General features: G+C 47.6%; 2 protein-coding genes across 2 annotated transcripts in view; both read right to left on the reverse strand.

The window, feature by feature from the left end:
- Positions 1–14,055, reverse strand: part of RDH12 (retinol dehydrogenase 12) — a 340,678-nt gene that overhangs the window by 180,117 nt on the left and 146,506 nt on the right. The window lies entirely within an intron of this gene.
- The window catches only part of PLEKHH1 (pleckstrin homology, MyTH4 and FERM domain containing H1), a 56,218-nt gene that overhangs the window by 29,547 nt on the left and 12,616 nt on the right, over positions 1–14,055 (reverse strand). Inside the window, exons 3-5 of the mRNA XM_050797008.1 lie at positions 4,140–4,202; positions 2,555–2,704; positions 297–380 (exon numbers count right to left, since the gene is read on the reverse strand). Coding sequence (XP_050652965.1) covers positions 297–380; positions 2,555–2,704; positions 4,140–4,202 — 297 coding nt within the window. The remainder of the gene's footprint in view (positions 1–296; positions 381–2,554; positions 2,705–4,139; positions 4,203–14,055) is intronic.

Raw genomic sequence — 14,055 nt, forward strand, 5'->3', positions numbered from 1 at the left:
GTGAAGCGAGTGGATGATGGCCTGTGTGGGCTTCCTAGAAAGAAACTGAGGGGGCTTTTTAGAAGTGAGACACATTCCTTCTCCCAAACTTAAATCCAGCACCAAGCTAGTCAGGAGCTCCAGGGAGACCCAACCAAGACAAAAGGAAAGGGGAAGTGAACCACGGTGTCTCAGCATGGAGGCTGAATGCAGAACAAGTGCCGGACAGAACAAAGGTCAGCCGAGGCACCCCAGACAGAAGGGGGCAGGAAACTCCGGGGGTCAGGGAAGGCCGCCAAGATGAGTTTCCAACCCACCTCTGCCAACTTGAGTGTCACCCATTCCTTGATCTTTGCAGCTTTTTCTTGAACAGTTTTTGCTTCCTCTGCTCTCATCTGCTTCTGCAAGAAAGAGAGGGCCTTCTGTTAATCCCAACAGTCACCAGGAGACTGACTGACTGGAGGTGGGAGACTCCAAGAAACGTCAAGTGTGCGTGCCACTGACCTTGCAAAGCCAGTGAGCAGAAATCGTTTGTTGCAATATTATTTGATAAGGTAACACAAAATTTAAAAACTCCAAACTGGAAATAGTCAAAGTGTTCACCACTAAGGGGTTGGCTGAATAAACACGGCACATCCCTGCCATGGAAGGAGAACGCTGTGCTTCCATATGCAAGCAACATTAACAGTGAGGAGTGGAAATCAAGGATTGGGGAGGGAGAGAGAGGTGACTTGTTGTTTTATAGTCCTCTGGCCACTTTTGTATTTTTTACTATAAGCATGTATGTATTACATTTATAGTTTAAAAATAAGGCGAAATTGCAGATCGCTGAGGTATTTCCATCAAAATAGTCAAAAGAGGAGATGATTGAAAAGGTTTGTATCTAAAGAGGAGCAGCCTGGCCGGGCACGGTGGCTCACGCCTGTAATCCCAGCGTCAGACGTCAGACTCTCAGTATTTCAGAGCTGGAAGGACCTTAAAGGTCATCTAGTTTAAGGTGTGGCAAACAATGGCTTTCAGGCCAAATCCAGTCCTCCATCTGCTTACCCCCAACCAGACCTGTTTTTGTCAATAAAGTTGCACTGTAATACAGCTATGCTCATTCATTTATGTATTATCTGTGGCTGCTTCCATGTTACAACAGCAGCTTTGACCAGTTGCAACAGAGACCTGTGGCCCACAAAGCCTAAAATAGTTACTACCTGGACCTTTACAGAAAAAGTTGGCCGACCCTGACCTGGTTTGATACTGTCTTTGTAGTTCTGTGGCAACTAAGGCTATGGCAACAAATGATTTGCCTCTGTCCATTCATGGCACAGCTGGGACTAAAACCAGGTCTCTTGACTCACAAAACAGTGCCCTTTCTTTTATGATCTTGACCTACTGATTCCGATTGTAAAATGACTTTTTTTCTGACCTAAGGAGCTTTAGCAAGAGTCATTTTGTCCACTAACCCCCAGGATGCTGCCGCTTCTAACTATGAGCTACTCAGAAGAGAAGGTATGTCTAAAATCAACAGAAGAATTGGTCAGAGATTCCATGTGTCAAAATTCTATTTTTCCATCATTTTTCAGGAACACATGGTACCCCACAGCATACAAAGTCACCTCCATTAAGGGCCTATTCGATGAATGCTGATGGGTAAACATGAATCTGCCCATGATGGTTGGAAGGCACCATCAGGATCCCACATGGAGAAGGCATGTGTAGGAAATTAAAAGTCATCTGTCCAGACTGTGGGGTGTTTAGTTGGAAATGATGGCACTCTGGCACAAGGGGAAAGCTGGGTAGGTGAGGTCAGTGGCAGAGGAAAGGGACAGAACTGGGATGGAGTTGGTGAGATTGTGAAGGGGAGAAGGCAGGACACAGGAACTGGCAGGAGGATGTTCCAGAAGTCCTCTCAGGAGCAAAGGTGCCGAGTGGAGCTGAAATGCTGGGCCGTGGCCTCTCCTGGGCTCCCATGTGCTCAGGAGGGAAGACCCTGGTTTTCTGAGGAGGCAGCAACTTTGGTCTCTGCCTCTTCAGCTTCATTGAGAAACTTTGGGCAACCAGCTGGCCATGACTGACCATCCAGTTCTGCGCAGCTCTGATCATACTACAGCCAAGTATCAAGTGTCTCATCTTGGCAGGACACGACAAGGCCAGAATGGAGAAAGAAAAGCTCTCCTTACCAAGTACTGACCACGTGCCTGACGCTAGGCACAGGTCACACAGGATGCTTCTCCCAACAGCCCTATGAGGTGTTTCCACCTTCTTTTATAAATGTGTAAAATAAGAATCAGTGGCTTAAAAGCTTTGCCCACTGTCAGAAGCAGCAGGTGCTACAGGTGGGCTTCACACCCAGGTCAGTCTGCCTCCAAGCTCCTTGTTCTACTCTATCCCCTGCTTGGCTTCTAATGAGCAGATGTGGGAGGAACAGCCCTTCCTATAATGAAATTTCCACATAAAAGAACAGGCTTAGGAGGAAGCGAGTTCCCCAGCACTCGAGGGCTTGAGCAGACCAGCTCAGGAAGCTGGGGGCCAGCGGGACAGATGTCGAAGAAGGCATGGTGCTCCCTTGCGCATGAGCCCTTACCTGCTTCTCCAGCTGAGCCTCCAGCTGGCTGATGAGCTCATCTTTGCCCTTTATGGCTTTCAGCAATTCTTGGTATTTCCGGTGCAGGCTCCCCGCAGAGTCCACATTCTTCAGATTGGACAGTTTTACTTTCTCTTCCATGACACCCACCTGAAAAGTACAATGATCTCATAGTATCTCCCATCATTCACACGGGGTGTGCAGTGGCCAGTAACGTGGGATGGGACACCCTCTGATGCCCCAGGCTGTGACTCCCAGGCACAGCCCTTACCCAGGGCAGTCTGAGCCAATTAATCCAATTATCGTTTATAAAGCTCCAATCTGAGCAAAAGAAGGACTAACAAAGAAGAAACTCATTTTGGCTACTCTAGGTCATAGTAATGGAGAGATGGGTACGAGGAGGGCAGAGGAGACGGTAAGTGGAAAAAGCAGCTGGTCTTGTGCCATTGACCTCTGTGGATCCCAGTAGAAATGAATCGAGCAGGACAAACAGCCTAGGAGAGCAACTGTCCCAACCCCACCATGGTAGAGATATTTACTGTTCACTGGACAGCCATGTGCTGCCTCATATTTCTCAACCCACCTGCAGCTAGATGGAGCCATGTCATTGATCCAACCAATGGGGTCCAAGTGGAAATGGTGCATCATTTCTGGACTCAAGTATGTATGTATGTATATATTTATTTATTTAAAAAATTTTTAAAAACAGACAGGATCTTGCTATATTGCCCAGGCTAGATTCAAACTCCTGAGCTCAAGGGATCCTCTAGCCTCAGCCTCCCAAGTAGCTGGGACCATAGGTGCATACTGCCGCACCTGGCTGGGCTGAAGTATTTAAAAGCTGGTGCAGGGTGAGTGTGGTGGCTCACACCTGTAATCCCAGCACTTTGGGAGGTTGATGCAGGAGGATTGCTTGAACCCAGGAGTTCAGACCAGCCTGGGCAACTAGTGAGACCCTGTCTCTATAAATAAATAAATAAATAAATAAATAAGGTCAGGTGCATGGCTCATGCCTGTAATCCCAGCACTTTGGGAGGCTGAGGTGGGTGGATAGCTTGAGCCCAGCAGTTTGAGACCAGCCTGGGCAACACAGCAAGATCCCATCTCTAATAAAAAATAAAAATACATAAATTTTAAAAATAAGTAAAAGCTAGTGCACAGACATCCAGCTTTCTTTCTTTGCCATGGCAACCAAGAAGGCTGTGTATTCCAAATGGTCCAGCTGTAAGATAGGCAAGCTTCCTTTAACCTGGATTCCTGAGTGACTGTGGAAGCGGAATCACTGGCTAACCCTCAATGGACAAGTTCCATGAGTGAGAACTAAATGTGATAAACCACTGAGACTTCAGACTTAATTTGTTACCATAGCATAGTCCAGCCTATTTGCAATACTATACCCAGTTGCTATATGGATCTTTACCCAAAGACTCTATTCCCACAGAAAGCTCCATGCACACTCATTTGTTCAGGTATAACACAGCACTGCTGGTGATGTGTGTGTCCACCTGTGTCCATGGGAAGGGCCTGGAAGGGCTGACAGTCAATCCCCTGCATACTGATGCCGCCAATCCCCTCCCCTGGTTACCTGGGTCTCGGCATTCTCTGCTCTCTGCTCTGCCTCCAGCAGCCTCTGCTCCAGCTCCTGCATCTGCTCGGCCAGAGAGAAAGGGGAGATGTAGGTGCCATGTCCCTACTATGAACATGGCATCAAGGCCACTTTAGAGAATTGTGCACACACTGCACACAGGTCAGGCTTCAAGTGCCCATCTCAAGTGGCTCAAGAGTGTCAGGGTAAAGATTTTCAAGGCAACTCTCAGCTCCCTAATCCTGAGTTCATGGGGCAGGTGAAGAGCCCGTGGCTGCTGTCCCCTCTGCTGAGGGAGTGGAGGCCCAGCTCTTTTGTCCTGATGGAGGGTGTCCGAGGAGGGCAGCAGCTCCACTGTCATTCTTTCTGAGCATCCCGCCCTGTCCTGGCTTCAGTCTCCCCTTCCCGAGGCCCCTTTCCTCTCAGCATTGGGTCGAAGGCAGGGCCATGCTGCTGCTCCCATAGGGCCCACCCTGTGTCATCAATAGAGAACGTTTCTCCCCACTCAGAATATCTCTGGCTGGGGACGAATACCTCCTCACCCACAGCTGAGGACACCTCTGCCTGTAAGGGCTTCAGGACTATCACCTTATTTGATTTCTTTAATCTTAAAGAACTAGAAAGAGAAAGAGAGGCTCAAGATACATTTTTCAAAATTCTATCTTGTGAGCTGGGCACAGTGGCTCACGCCTGTAATCCCAGCAATTTGGGGGCCTAAGGCGGGAAGATCACTTGAGCCCCGGAGTTTGAGACCAGCCTAGGCAACATAGCAAGACCTCGTCTCTACTAAAATTTTTCTTCTCTAATTAGCTGGGCGTGGTGGCATGCACCTGTAGTCCCAGCTACTCAGGAGGCTGAGGCAGGCAGATCACTTGAGCCCGGGAGGTTGAGGCTGTAGTGAGCTGACATGGCACCATTGCACTCCAGCCTGGGCGACAGAGTAAGGTCCTGTCTCAAAAAAAAAAAAAAAAAATTTAAAAACATAAAAATTCTGTCTTGCTGCCAGTAGAGGTGTGTCACTCAGGCCTGAGGAGCATGGAAATTCTGGAAATTACACCAAGTGGGCCAAGCAAAGGGACCGAAGTTCTTGTACGTGGAGGCTCTTCAGGTACCAGATCTAAGCTAAAGACTAAAGAGCCGCGCACGAGCCCACAGCCTACATGGCATCTCTTTGCAGCTTCTCAAGCTCATGGCTTGGTAAGTGAAGTGTGCGTTGGATGTCAGCTCCCATTCTCCCCCTGCCAGGGCACCACTGTCTGTTGCCCAACTGTACACCATCACATGGAGGACCCACAGAAGCAGAGCAAATTCATGCATCCCGCTCTCATGTCTAACACCATGTGCCACAGCCTAGCTGGGACCGCTACTTCCTTCCCCAGCCTGCCTTGCCCCAGAGTAACACATATGCTTCATACATGTCCCAGAGGCGTTGCATCCCAGCTGCGCCTTCCACGAGGCTGGACAGGCCCAGTGCCCCTCACTTCCCAAGCTCCAGCCCAACCTCCTCTCTAAGGATTTGGCCTCTTCTCTGGCTATTCAACCTTCTCCCCTCAGCCTGGACCCTAGCTGATATTTACCAGTGAACTGATCAATCCTTCTCTCTTTTCCAGTCTCTCAGCTGAAATTCTGCTTTCCTTAATTAAAAGGTGGATGAGCGGGATCCCTCAGCCTGCTGCTAGACAGTGAGAGAAAAGTTACATGGGAACAGGAGTTCATGTTTGGGAACCAGGGGGACCTCTTTGCTCAGGGTGGCCTTCCCTCATCCATTGTTTCCTCCTTCCTGGGACTGGGGAGACACTGATGCTTTCAGGGCACATTCCCTTGGACACCAGAGAGTTAGAGTTATGCTCATCTGAAGATCCCAAGTAAAACTCAAGACTTAAACCCATGGGACAAAAATGCCCCAGTGCTCCCATGGATAGGGCCCGCTCTGACAGGCATTCACGTGTTCAAGCCAAGGATGCCCATACCCCTTCTTTCCTTCCTCTCTTGGGGTAACACTACTCAAACCTCTCGATGGAAGCTGAGTGAGTGGGTTGGTTCTGGTCAGTTTCGGGCATCGATGTGAGCCAGATGGACTGTCCTAAGTCAAACAGTCCTCAGGCTTGTCCCAGAGGAGTTCCTTGACCTTCACACAGTTGCCATGCAGCCACGGGGCAGATAACAGCACAGCATAAATCAATATTATGGTTATAGCGGTGGTTGTCCAGTGCAAAAGGAATTCTACTTGGTGGTGGGGGGTTGGTTGATACATAGTGGTGGCCCCCAGTGTTGGTACTGCATAACCCTTCCCTCTTCGACACCAGACCTAACTGGGCCAGCCAGGTTCTCTCTCTCCAGGAATCTGGAATCAAGAGATCAGAGGCTGGAACCAGGGAGCTGCCCTGGAGAAGGGGCACAAACCTCACCAAGTCATGGTTGCTGGATAGTTCCTTTGGTTTTGTGAGCTGCCCCAGGATCCTTCTAATAAATCCCATTTGCTTAAGCTAGCCAGAGTTGAGTTTTTGGGTGGTTTTTTTGTTTTTTTTTTTTTTTTTTTTTTTTTTTACCAGAAATAATCTAGTGAATGCAGTGATTAGGAGCATTTTCTTTTTCAAGAATAAAATGAAATACTGAATGGGAAGGCCCTGGACCCTCAATAAGTTTCCTAGGTTGAACTTCAGCAGGACTATTAAGACCTAACTAGTCTGCTCTGTAGCTTAGAAGAAGGCATAGGCTTTCCATTGAAAATGATAATTCATATTTGTGACATTCTGCAACGATTGGCTGATATTTTCTAACTTCATCTGATGGAAAAATTTGTCTTGCTCTTTTGCAAATGGAGACCAAGGTGGAGTAAAGGATAAACTTGGGTCTTACCTCCCATGGAGGCATTTCCATTTGGGTCAAGAGTGATAAGTCAATGACATTGGTCAGAACCAGAAATCGCTCTGTTATTGACAACACAGCGAGCATTTTTCCCCTCCAGATTTTATTATCTATCCCATGCGCATGCTATTACTGAAGTAGATGGAATGGCAAGGTACCTTTCAGAGCCTGGGGTCTCCCTTGGGGTATCCCCCCAGCCCTGGGTCACCCTCTGTCACTGCCAGGTGGTCCTCATTACTACCGACCCTCCCAGTCCTTGTGTCCTGGCAAGGACACTTGACAGTCAAAGCATTTCATATTCACTTTTATGTTGGAGTATTCTTTTTTCTCTGAAACTATTGTCTGAACACTTTAGCTCCAGCATCAACACTTTTCACGAGGGCAGATCTTTCTTCTTCACCCTTGCTTAAAGGGCCACACCTGGAGCTCTGCCAAGCTGGTGCTATAGGTGGGCACCCTTATTTGGCTGTTCCAGGGTTCTCTAGGACCATGTCCTCAGCTGTCCTTTCAGTGTGTGGGTCTGGGGTAACGCACCAGCCAAGGAGGTGTCAGGTTTAGGTGGCTGACAGGGATCTACTTTCACCAGCTGCACATAAGACTCATAAGCTGCCCTAGAACTGGCTGCAGCAACCTGATGAAGTGCACTTGGCACCAATCTGGCATTTAACCCCCAAGTGTGCAGTTCCTTGTCACACGCTGTGAGGTGCTGTGAAATATCAGCCCACTGTGGCAGGAGCACCTGGGGCTCTCCTGTACTCCCAGCACAGTCCTGCCGTGCCAAGCAGTGGCCTGAGCCAAGAGCCACACCATCCTGGGTCTCAATGATCCCTTTGAGAAAAGGGTTCAACATTCTTTTTTTTTAGACATAATCTCGTTGTGTAGCCCAGGCTGGAGTGGCCGATCTCAGCTCACTGTAATCTCTACTTCCCAGGTTCAAGCGATTCTCGTGCCTCAGCCTCCCAAGTAGCTGGGATTACAGACGTGCACTACCATGCCTGGCTAATTTTTGTATTTTTAGTAGAGATGGGGTTTCTCCATGCTGGTCAGGCTGGTCTCGAACTCCTGGCCTCATGTGATTTGCCTGCCTCAGCCTCCCCAAGTGCTGGGATTACAGGCATGAGAGGTTCAACATTATTACCGCTGCTTTGCACCCATGGGAGAGAACAGCACACCTAAGAGGTAAGGCTCTGGAACTTGACTGACTCCACCACAGTGTGGCTTTAGAAAATTCCTTAACCTCTCTGTGCCTCAGTTTCCTCATCAGTAAAAAAAATAATAATAATATGAATAATGACACCTCCTAGGATCGCTGTGAAGATTCCACACACCGCCCCACGTAAAGCACATGTACATGGCCTGGCATTCGGAAGTTTATTGGTAAAAGCTACTTGTTGGTTTTTGCCTGTACAAAGATGGCACTTAGGAGCAGGGAGACCAGTTTGGCCAGGACAGTGTGATGCTCGCCTGTTGTCTCAGCATGACTAGTAATAGAGCCCCCTTTCACTTTCTCTCCAGAGTGATAGATTTAGGTGATAGATTATATGATCGGACTACTTACGGTTCACCTACAGAAAGAATGGGTTTAAGCCAGAGGTTGCCCACTATTAATTTAAAGAGTGTCCTATAAGACCTACACTGTGCTGTGGGCATATATGTATATAGCTAAACAGGGCCACCTGGTCTGTGTAGGGCTGTGTGTATATACATGTAGGACATTTAGGCTACACTTATGTAGCTAAACAGGGCCACTGTCATAAGCACTGTACATGCATTAACTCATTTATATTTCATAACAACCCCAGAAGGCGGGTACTATTAGTATCCCTATTGTGTGGATCAGGAAGCTAAAACAGAGAGGTAAGGTAACTTGCCTAAGGTCACACAGCTACTAAGATTCAAAGCCAGAATTCAAACGCAAGCAGACTGGCTCCAGAGTCTGTGCTGTCAGCCACTATACTACACTGCCTCTCACATCCAAATCTCACATGTCACATAAAAATCCAGATTCCATATACATCTTGATTTCCACCTTCTCTTAAAAAATCAAAAGATCTGGCCACACTAGCATTATATTTTCTATTTTCTATAGCAGTAAGTGGCTTCAGCCCTTCCCCTCACGTTTTCCCAGAACCTCTCGCTCTCTTCATTGTCTCATCTATCTAAATTAACTGCAAACATTTGAATTTGCAACCCTCCGTTTAGCCATTAAATTGTTCTAACTCTGTTGTTATCAAAGACAATTGTTTTGGCTGGGTGCGGTGACGCACGTCTGTAATCCAAGTACTTTAGGAGGCCGAGGAGGGTGGATCACTTGAGCTCAGGACTTCGAGACCAGCCTGGACAACATGTTGAAACCCTGTCTCTACTAAAAACACAAAAATCGGCCAGGCATGGTGGTGTTCACCTGTGGTCCCACCTACTCGGGAGGCTAAGGTGGGAGGATTGCTTGAGCCTCAGGGGCAGAGGTAGCAGTGAGCCGAGATGGCACCACTGCACTCCAGCCTGGACAACAGAGTGAGACTTTGTCTCAAAAAATAAAAAATATAAAGACAAGGGTTTTGTTTTTTTTTTTTTTTTTTTTTTTTAGCAACAGATCAATTAAAATCATATGCTTATTCCCAAATACATAAAATACATGAATGTGGGGCTGGGAAGAGAAAGGGCTCCAAGTCTTGTCTGTGGGCTCCACTATACCCCACAACCCCAGAACCTCTCTGGGCCACATGGGGCTCCAGGGATCCACTGGAAAGACAGCTGAATGGGGTCCGAGGTAAGGCCATGGCAGAGGTTAGTTGCAGGAGAGACTTTCAAGGGCATAAGAATTACACGTGGGCTTTATCACCATGCAGATTCCTGGGCTCTGCTCACAGAGCTTTTCTTTAGCAAGTCAGAGACATAGCTCTAGAAAGTGCTTGTAAAGAAAGTGCTTGTGGATGAAGGAGGTGGTCCACAGACCACATTGTAAGAAACAGTAGCCTGGCCACAGAATGCAAAACAAAGCTGACTCCTTTAGGGATGTAGCCTGGAGCCATAACCCCATCAGCACCTCCTCGCAAACGGTTCACCAGCACTACAGAACTCATCCATACCATGGTTCCTGAGAAATACTATGACGAGCAGGAGGGCAGCCTTATAAAAAAAATAGGGGGTTAGAAAAATAATTTAAGGTCGGGCACAGTGGCTCACACCTGTAATCCCAGCACTTTGGGAGGCTGAGGCAGGTGAACCACTTGAGGTCAGGAGTTCAAGACCAGCCTGGCCAACATGGTGAAACCCCGTCTCTACTAAAAATACAAACATTAGCGGGGTGTGGTGGCGCGTGCCTGTAATCCCAGCTACTCGGGAGGCTGAGGCAGGAGAGTCTCCTGGACCTGGGAGGTGGAGGTTGCAGTGAGCTGAGATCACACCATTGCACTCCAGCCTGGGTGACAAAGTCAGACTCCGTCTCAAAAAAAAAAAAAAAAAAAAAAAAATTAAAAATCTCTCTTTTACACACACACACACACACACACACACACACACACACACACCCCCCACAGAATAAAAGCCCTAGAAGGCATCTTCTCCCAAAACAAATCAGATTTGTGAGCACAGAGACCTGCTAAGACCCATTCCATGATGATTTTATGCAAACTTCAACACACTTCCAACTCATCCTTGTATTCTCCTTTTATGGTACCTGGCCTTGTCACAAAGTATGAGATATTTTAGGATATGTTTTTCTGGGCTACCCATATGTTGTGAAACTGGTACTTAAGCTGAACTGCTGCCTCTGTATAATCCATCTGAGGTGGGAGGAGCAACATCCATTGTTCTCTTGCTTAAGAGGAGTAAATGGAACCATTTATCCACTCAGAAAAATTTCTGAACTACAAATTTTTGGTAGGTAGATCAAAAACTGAGTTATACTCCAAAACCTTGGTTGGTAAAACTGGCGAGCAATTGGGATACAGCGAAAGTACACATGGTTGCACTGGAACTGGACTTGGTAAACGCTGCTTCATTTAGAAATTTTTAAGCTACAAACAGAATAATGTTTTGTCACATTATTTCTTCTCTCTTTTTTTTTTTTTTTGAGATGCAGTTTTGCTCTTGTCGCCCAAGTTGGAGTGCAATGGTACAATCTCTGCTCACCACAACCTCTGCCTCCCGGTTTCAAGCGATTCTCCTGCCTCAGCCTCCCGAGTAGCTGGGATTACAGGCGTGCGCCACCACGCCTGACTAATTTTGTATTTTTAGTAGAGACGAGGTTTCTCCATGTTGGTCAGGCTGGTCTCAAACTCCCGACCTCAGGTGATCTGCCTGCCTCAGCCTCCCAAAGTGCTGGGATTACAGGCATGAGCCAACACTCCTGGCCTATTTCTTCTTGTATTAATACACTCAAAGCCCTTCTGGCATAAAGAAGCAGATAGGGAGTAAAGAAAAACCTTGTATTCTAATATTGATGCCATGAATTCATAATGATAATTCCTACAATGCTCTTTTGTGGATAGATACTCCCACTTTTCTGATAGGATAACTGAGAAACAGGTTTAGCAAGAATGAAAAAGTCCAAGGAAGAATCACATTTTCATATCCATTTATGTGGCCTCTCAGAACAGTATCAATTTTTAAATTGATCTGAATCGCCTTTGTGGCTTCTCCAGCAGGCCAAGAAAGACAGCAAGGGAAAATGATGAGCAGAGCAGGGCAAGATGTGAATCTCAAGTCATTAACCACTCCCTCGGCCTCCTCTACTGGAAGGAAAGGGAACCCACGGCTAACCTGGCTCCAGAATGGGGTGGCTCGAGCAGGCTGGGTAACCATGGCAATAGCACACCAGAGTCAGAGGTGTAACAGCAAAGGCACAGTCTCGACTCTCCTCTCCCTTCATCCGGCTCTCTCTCCTTTAGGTGAGGGATTATCTAAGAGCCTTGGTGTTTCTGCTTTTTTAAAAAAATTCTTTCTAGCACAGATTATTCCCTGACTACAATGACAATTTTGTATGAAGGAGTCAGGTGCAAGTAGGCTGTGTCAAGGTAGGAAAAAGGGCATTCTTCCAAGCTTCCGCAGCCCACAGGCGGGTCTGATCCTAAGCAGAGACGGCCCCCCGGAGAAGCACCCAGGCTTTGCTCACCCTGCAGGATAGCCAGCAGTGAGCAGCCTGCAGTTATCTGCCCATGCAATGTCCCAGGGCCAGCTGTGTAGAGAGGTAGGGGAGCAGGTAGGTGAGAGGGCTGGCCAGAGACTCAACTGACATGGCTTCTCGCAGTGCAGGTGGGAACTGGCATGATTCTTGGCCCCAGCAGGAGCTCTCCTAAGAAACCCAAGGCATCTCTTTCTGGGATCTATAACTTGTCTTGGCTCTGCTAGGGAAAGCATCTCATGAATTGCTGGACCTGTCTTACTGGTTTAGGGATGATTGCAGAGGACAGACACAATCCTGACATTGACCAACATGGTGTTTGTGGCCTTAAGATTTCCTGCCAAGGGGTCCAGTGTCGGGCTAAGGTCCCAGTCCTTTTCTTTTTTTTTTTTTTTTTTTTTTTTTTTGAGACGGAGTCTCGCTCTGCCGCCCAGGCTGGAGTGCAGTGGCCGGATCTCAGCTCACTGCAAGCTCCGCCTCCCGGGTTCACGCCATTCTCCTGCCTCAGCCTCCCGAGTAGTTGGGACTACAGGCGCCCGCCACCGCGCCCAGCTAGTTTTTGTATTTTTTAGTAGAGACGGGGTTTCACCGTGTTAGCCAGGATGGTCTCGATCTCCTGACCTCGTGATCCGCCCGTCTCGGCCTCCCAAAGTGCTGGGATTACAGGCTTGAGCCACCGCGCCCGGCCCCAGTCCTTTTCTTTACTTAAGTCTCCCACCCCATGGTCCCTAGTCCAGATCTGTGTCTCTCCCCTCTTCCTTCCCACATGCCCAGTTGTTCCTGCCGTGTCTATGCCTTTCCCCTATCTTGACTCATCACACTATTCACCCCTAACATTTCCATGCGAGGGCATTCTGGTTACATGAGGATCAGAGACAGACTTGAAGACAAGAAGGTGTTGATATTATGAAAGTTCAGTTTACCCAGACTCCAGGGGCTGTAGAGAAAGAAGGTATGGTGTTTATAATGTGGCTAAGGCTTTCCAGTCACTCTGTTGGCCCCTGAGGAATAGGGTAGAGAGGCACTCTAAAACATTTATTATGAAATATTTTAGGCAAACAGAAATATGTAGAGTGTATATATATATATATATCCTTTGAGACAGGATTTTGCTGTGTCACCCAGGCTGGAGTGTAGTGTGGTCATGGCTCACTACAGCATCAATGTCCTTGGCTCAAGCGATCCTCACACCTTGGCCTCTGAGTCACTGGGACTACAGGCACGCACCACCATGCCTGAGGAGAATAATTTTTTAAAACAAGTATCTGCCGGCTGGGCGTGGTGGCTCACACCTGTAATCCCAGCACTTTGGGAGGCCGAGGCGGGCAGATTACCTGAGGTTGGGAGTTCAAGACCAGCCTGACCAAAATGGAGAAACCCCGTCTCTACTAAAAATACAAAATTAGCCGGGCGTGGTGGTGTATGCCTATAATCCCAGCTACTCAGGAGGCTGAGGCAGGAGAATCACTTGAACCTGGGATGGAGAGGTTGCAGTGAACCAAGATCATGCCATTGCACTCCAGCCTGGGCAACAAGAGAGAAACTCTGTCTCAAAACAAACAAACAAACAAACAAAAAACATGTATCTACCTGTCACTTGTCACTTTGTCTAAAAACATCCCAAAAAATCATATATCCACCATTCAGCTTTGTCAACCCTTAATTTTTGTCACATCTGCTTCTGATGTTTGTCTTTAAGAAATGGACCATGACAGACACAGTTGAAGCCCTGCGTACTTCTCTCCAATTTTACCCCTTCCCCCTGGCATTGATCCTACACTTTGCTGTTTTTATATTTTTACCTCATTTGTATATGGTAAAAAAAACCTGGGGTTACATTTTCTTATGGCAATAAGTGGCTTCAGCATGTACCCTCATGTTCTCCCAGGACCCACCTGGCTCTCTTCACTTATCTAGCTTACC

The sequence above is a fragment of the Macaca thibetana genome, chromosome 7 (genome assembly GCF_024542745.1).
Source record: "Macaca thibetana thibetana isolate TM-01 chromosome 7, ASM2454274v1, whole genome shotgun sequence".
In the NCBI taxonomy this organism is placed as follows: domain Eukaryota; kingdom Metazoa; phylum Chordata; class Mammalia; order Primates; family Cercopithecidae; genus Macaca; species Macaca thibetana.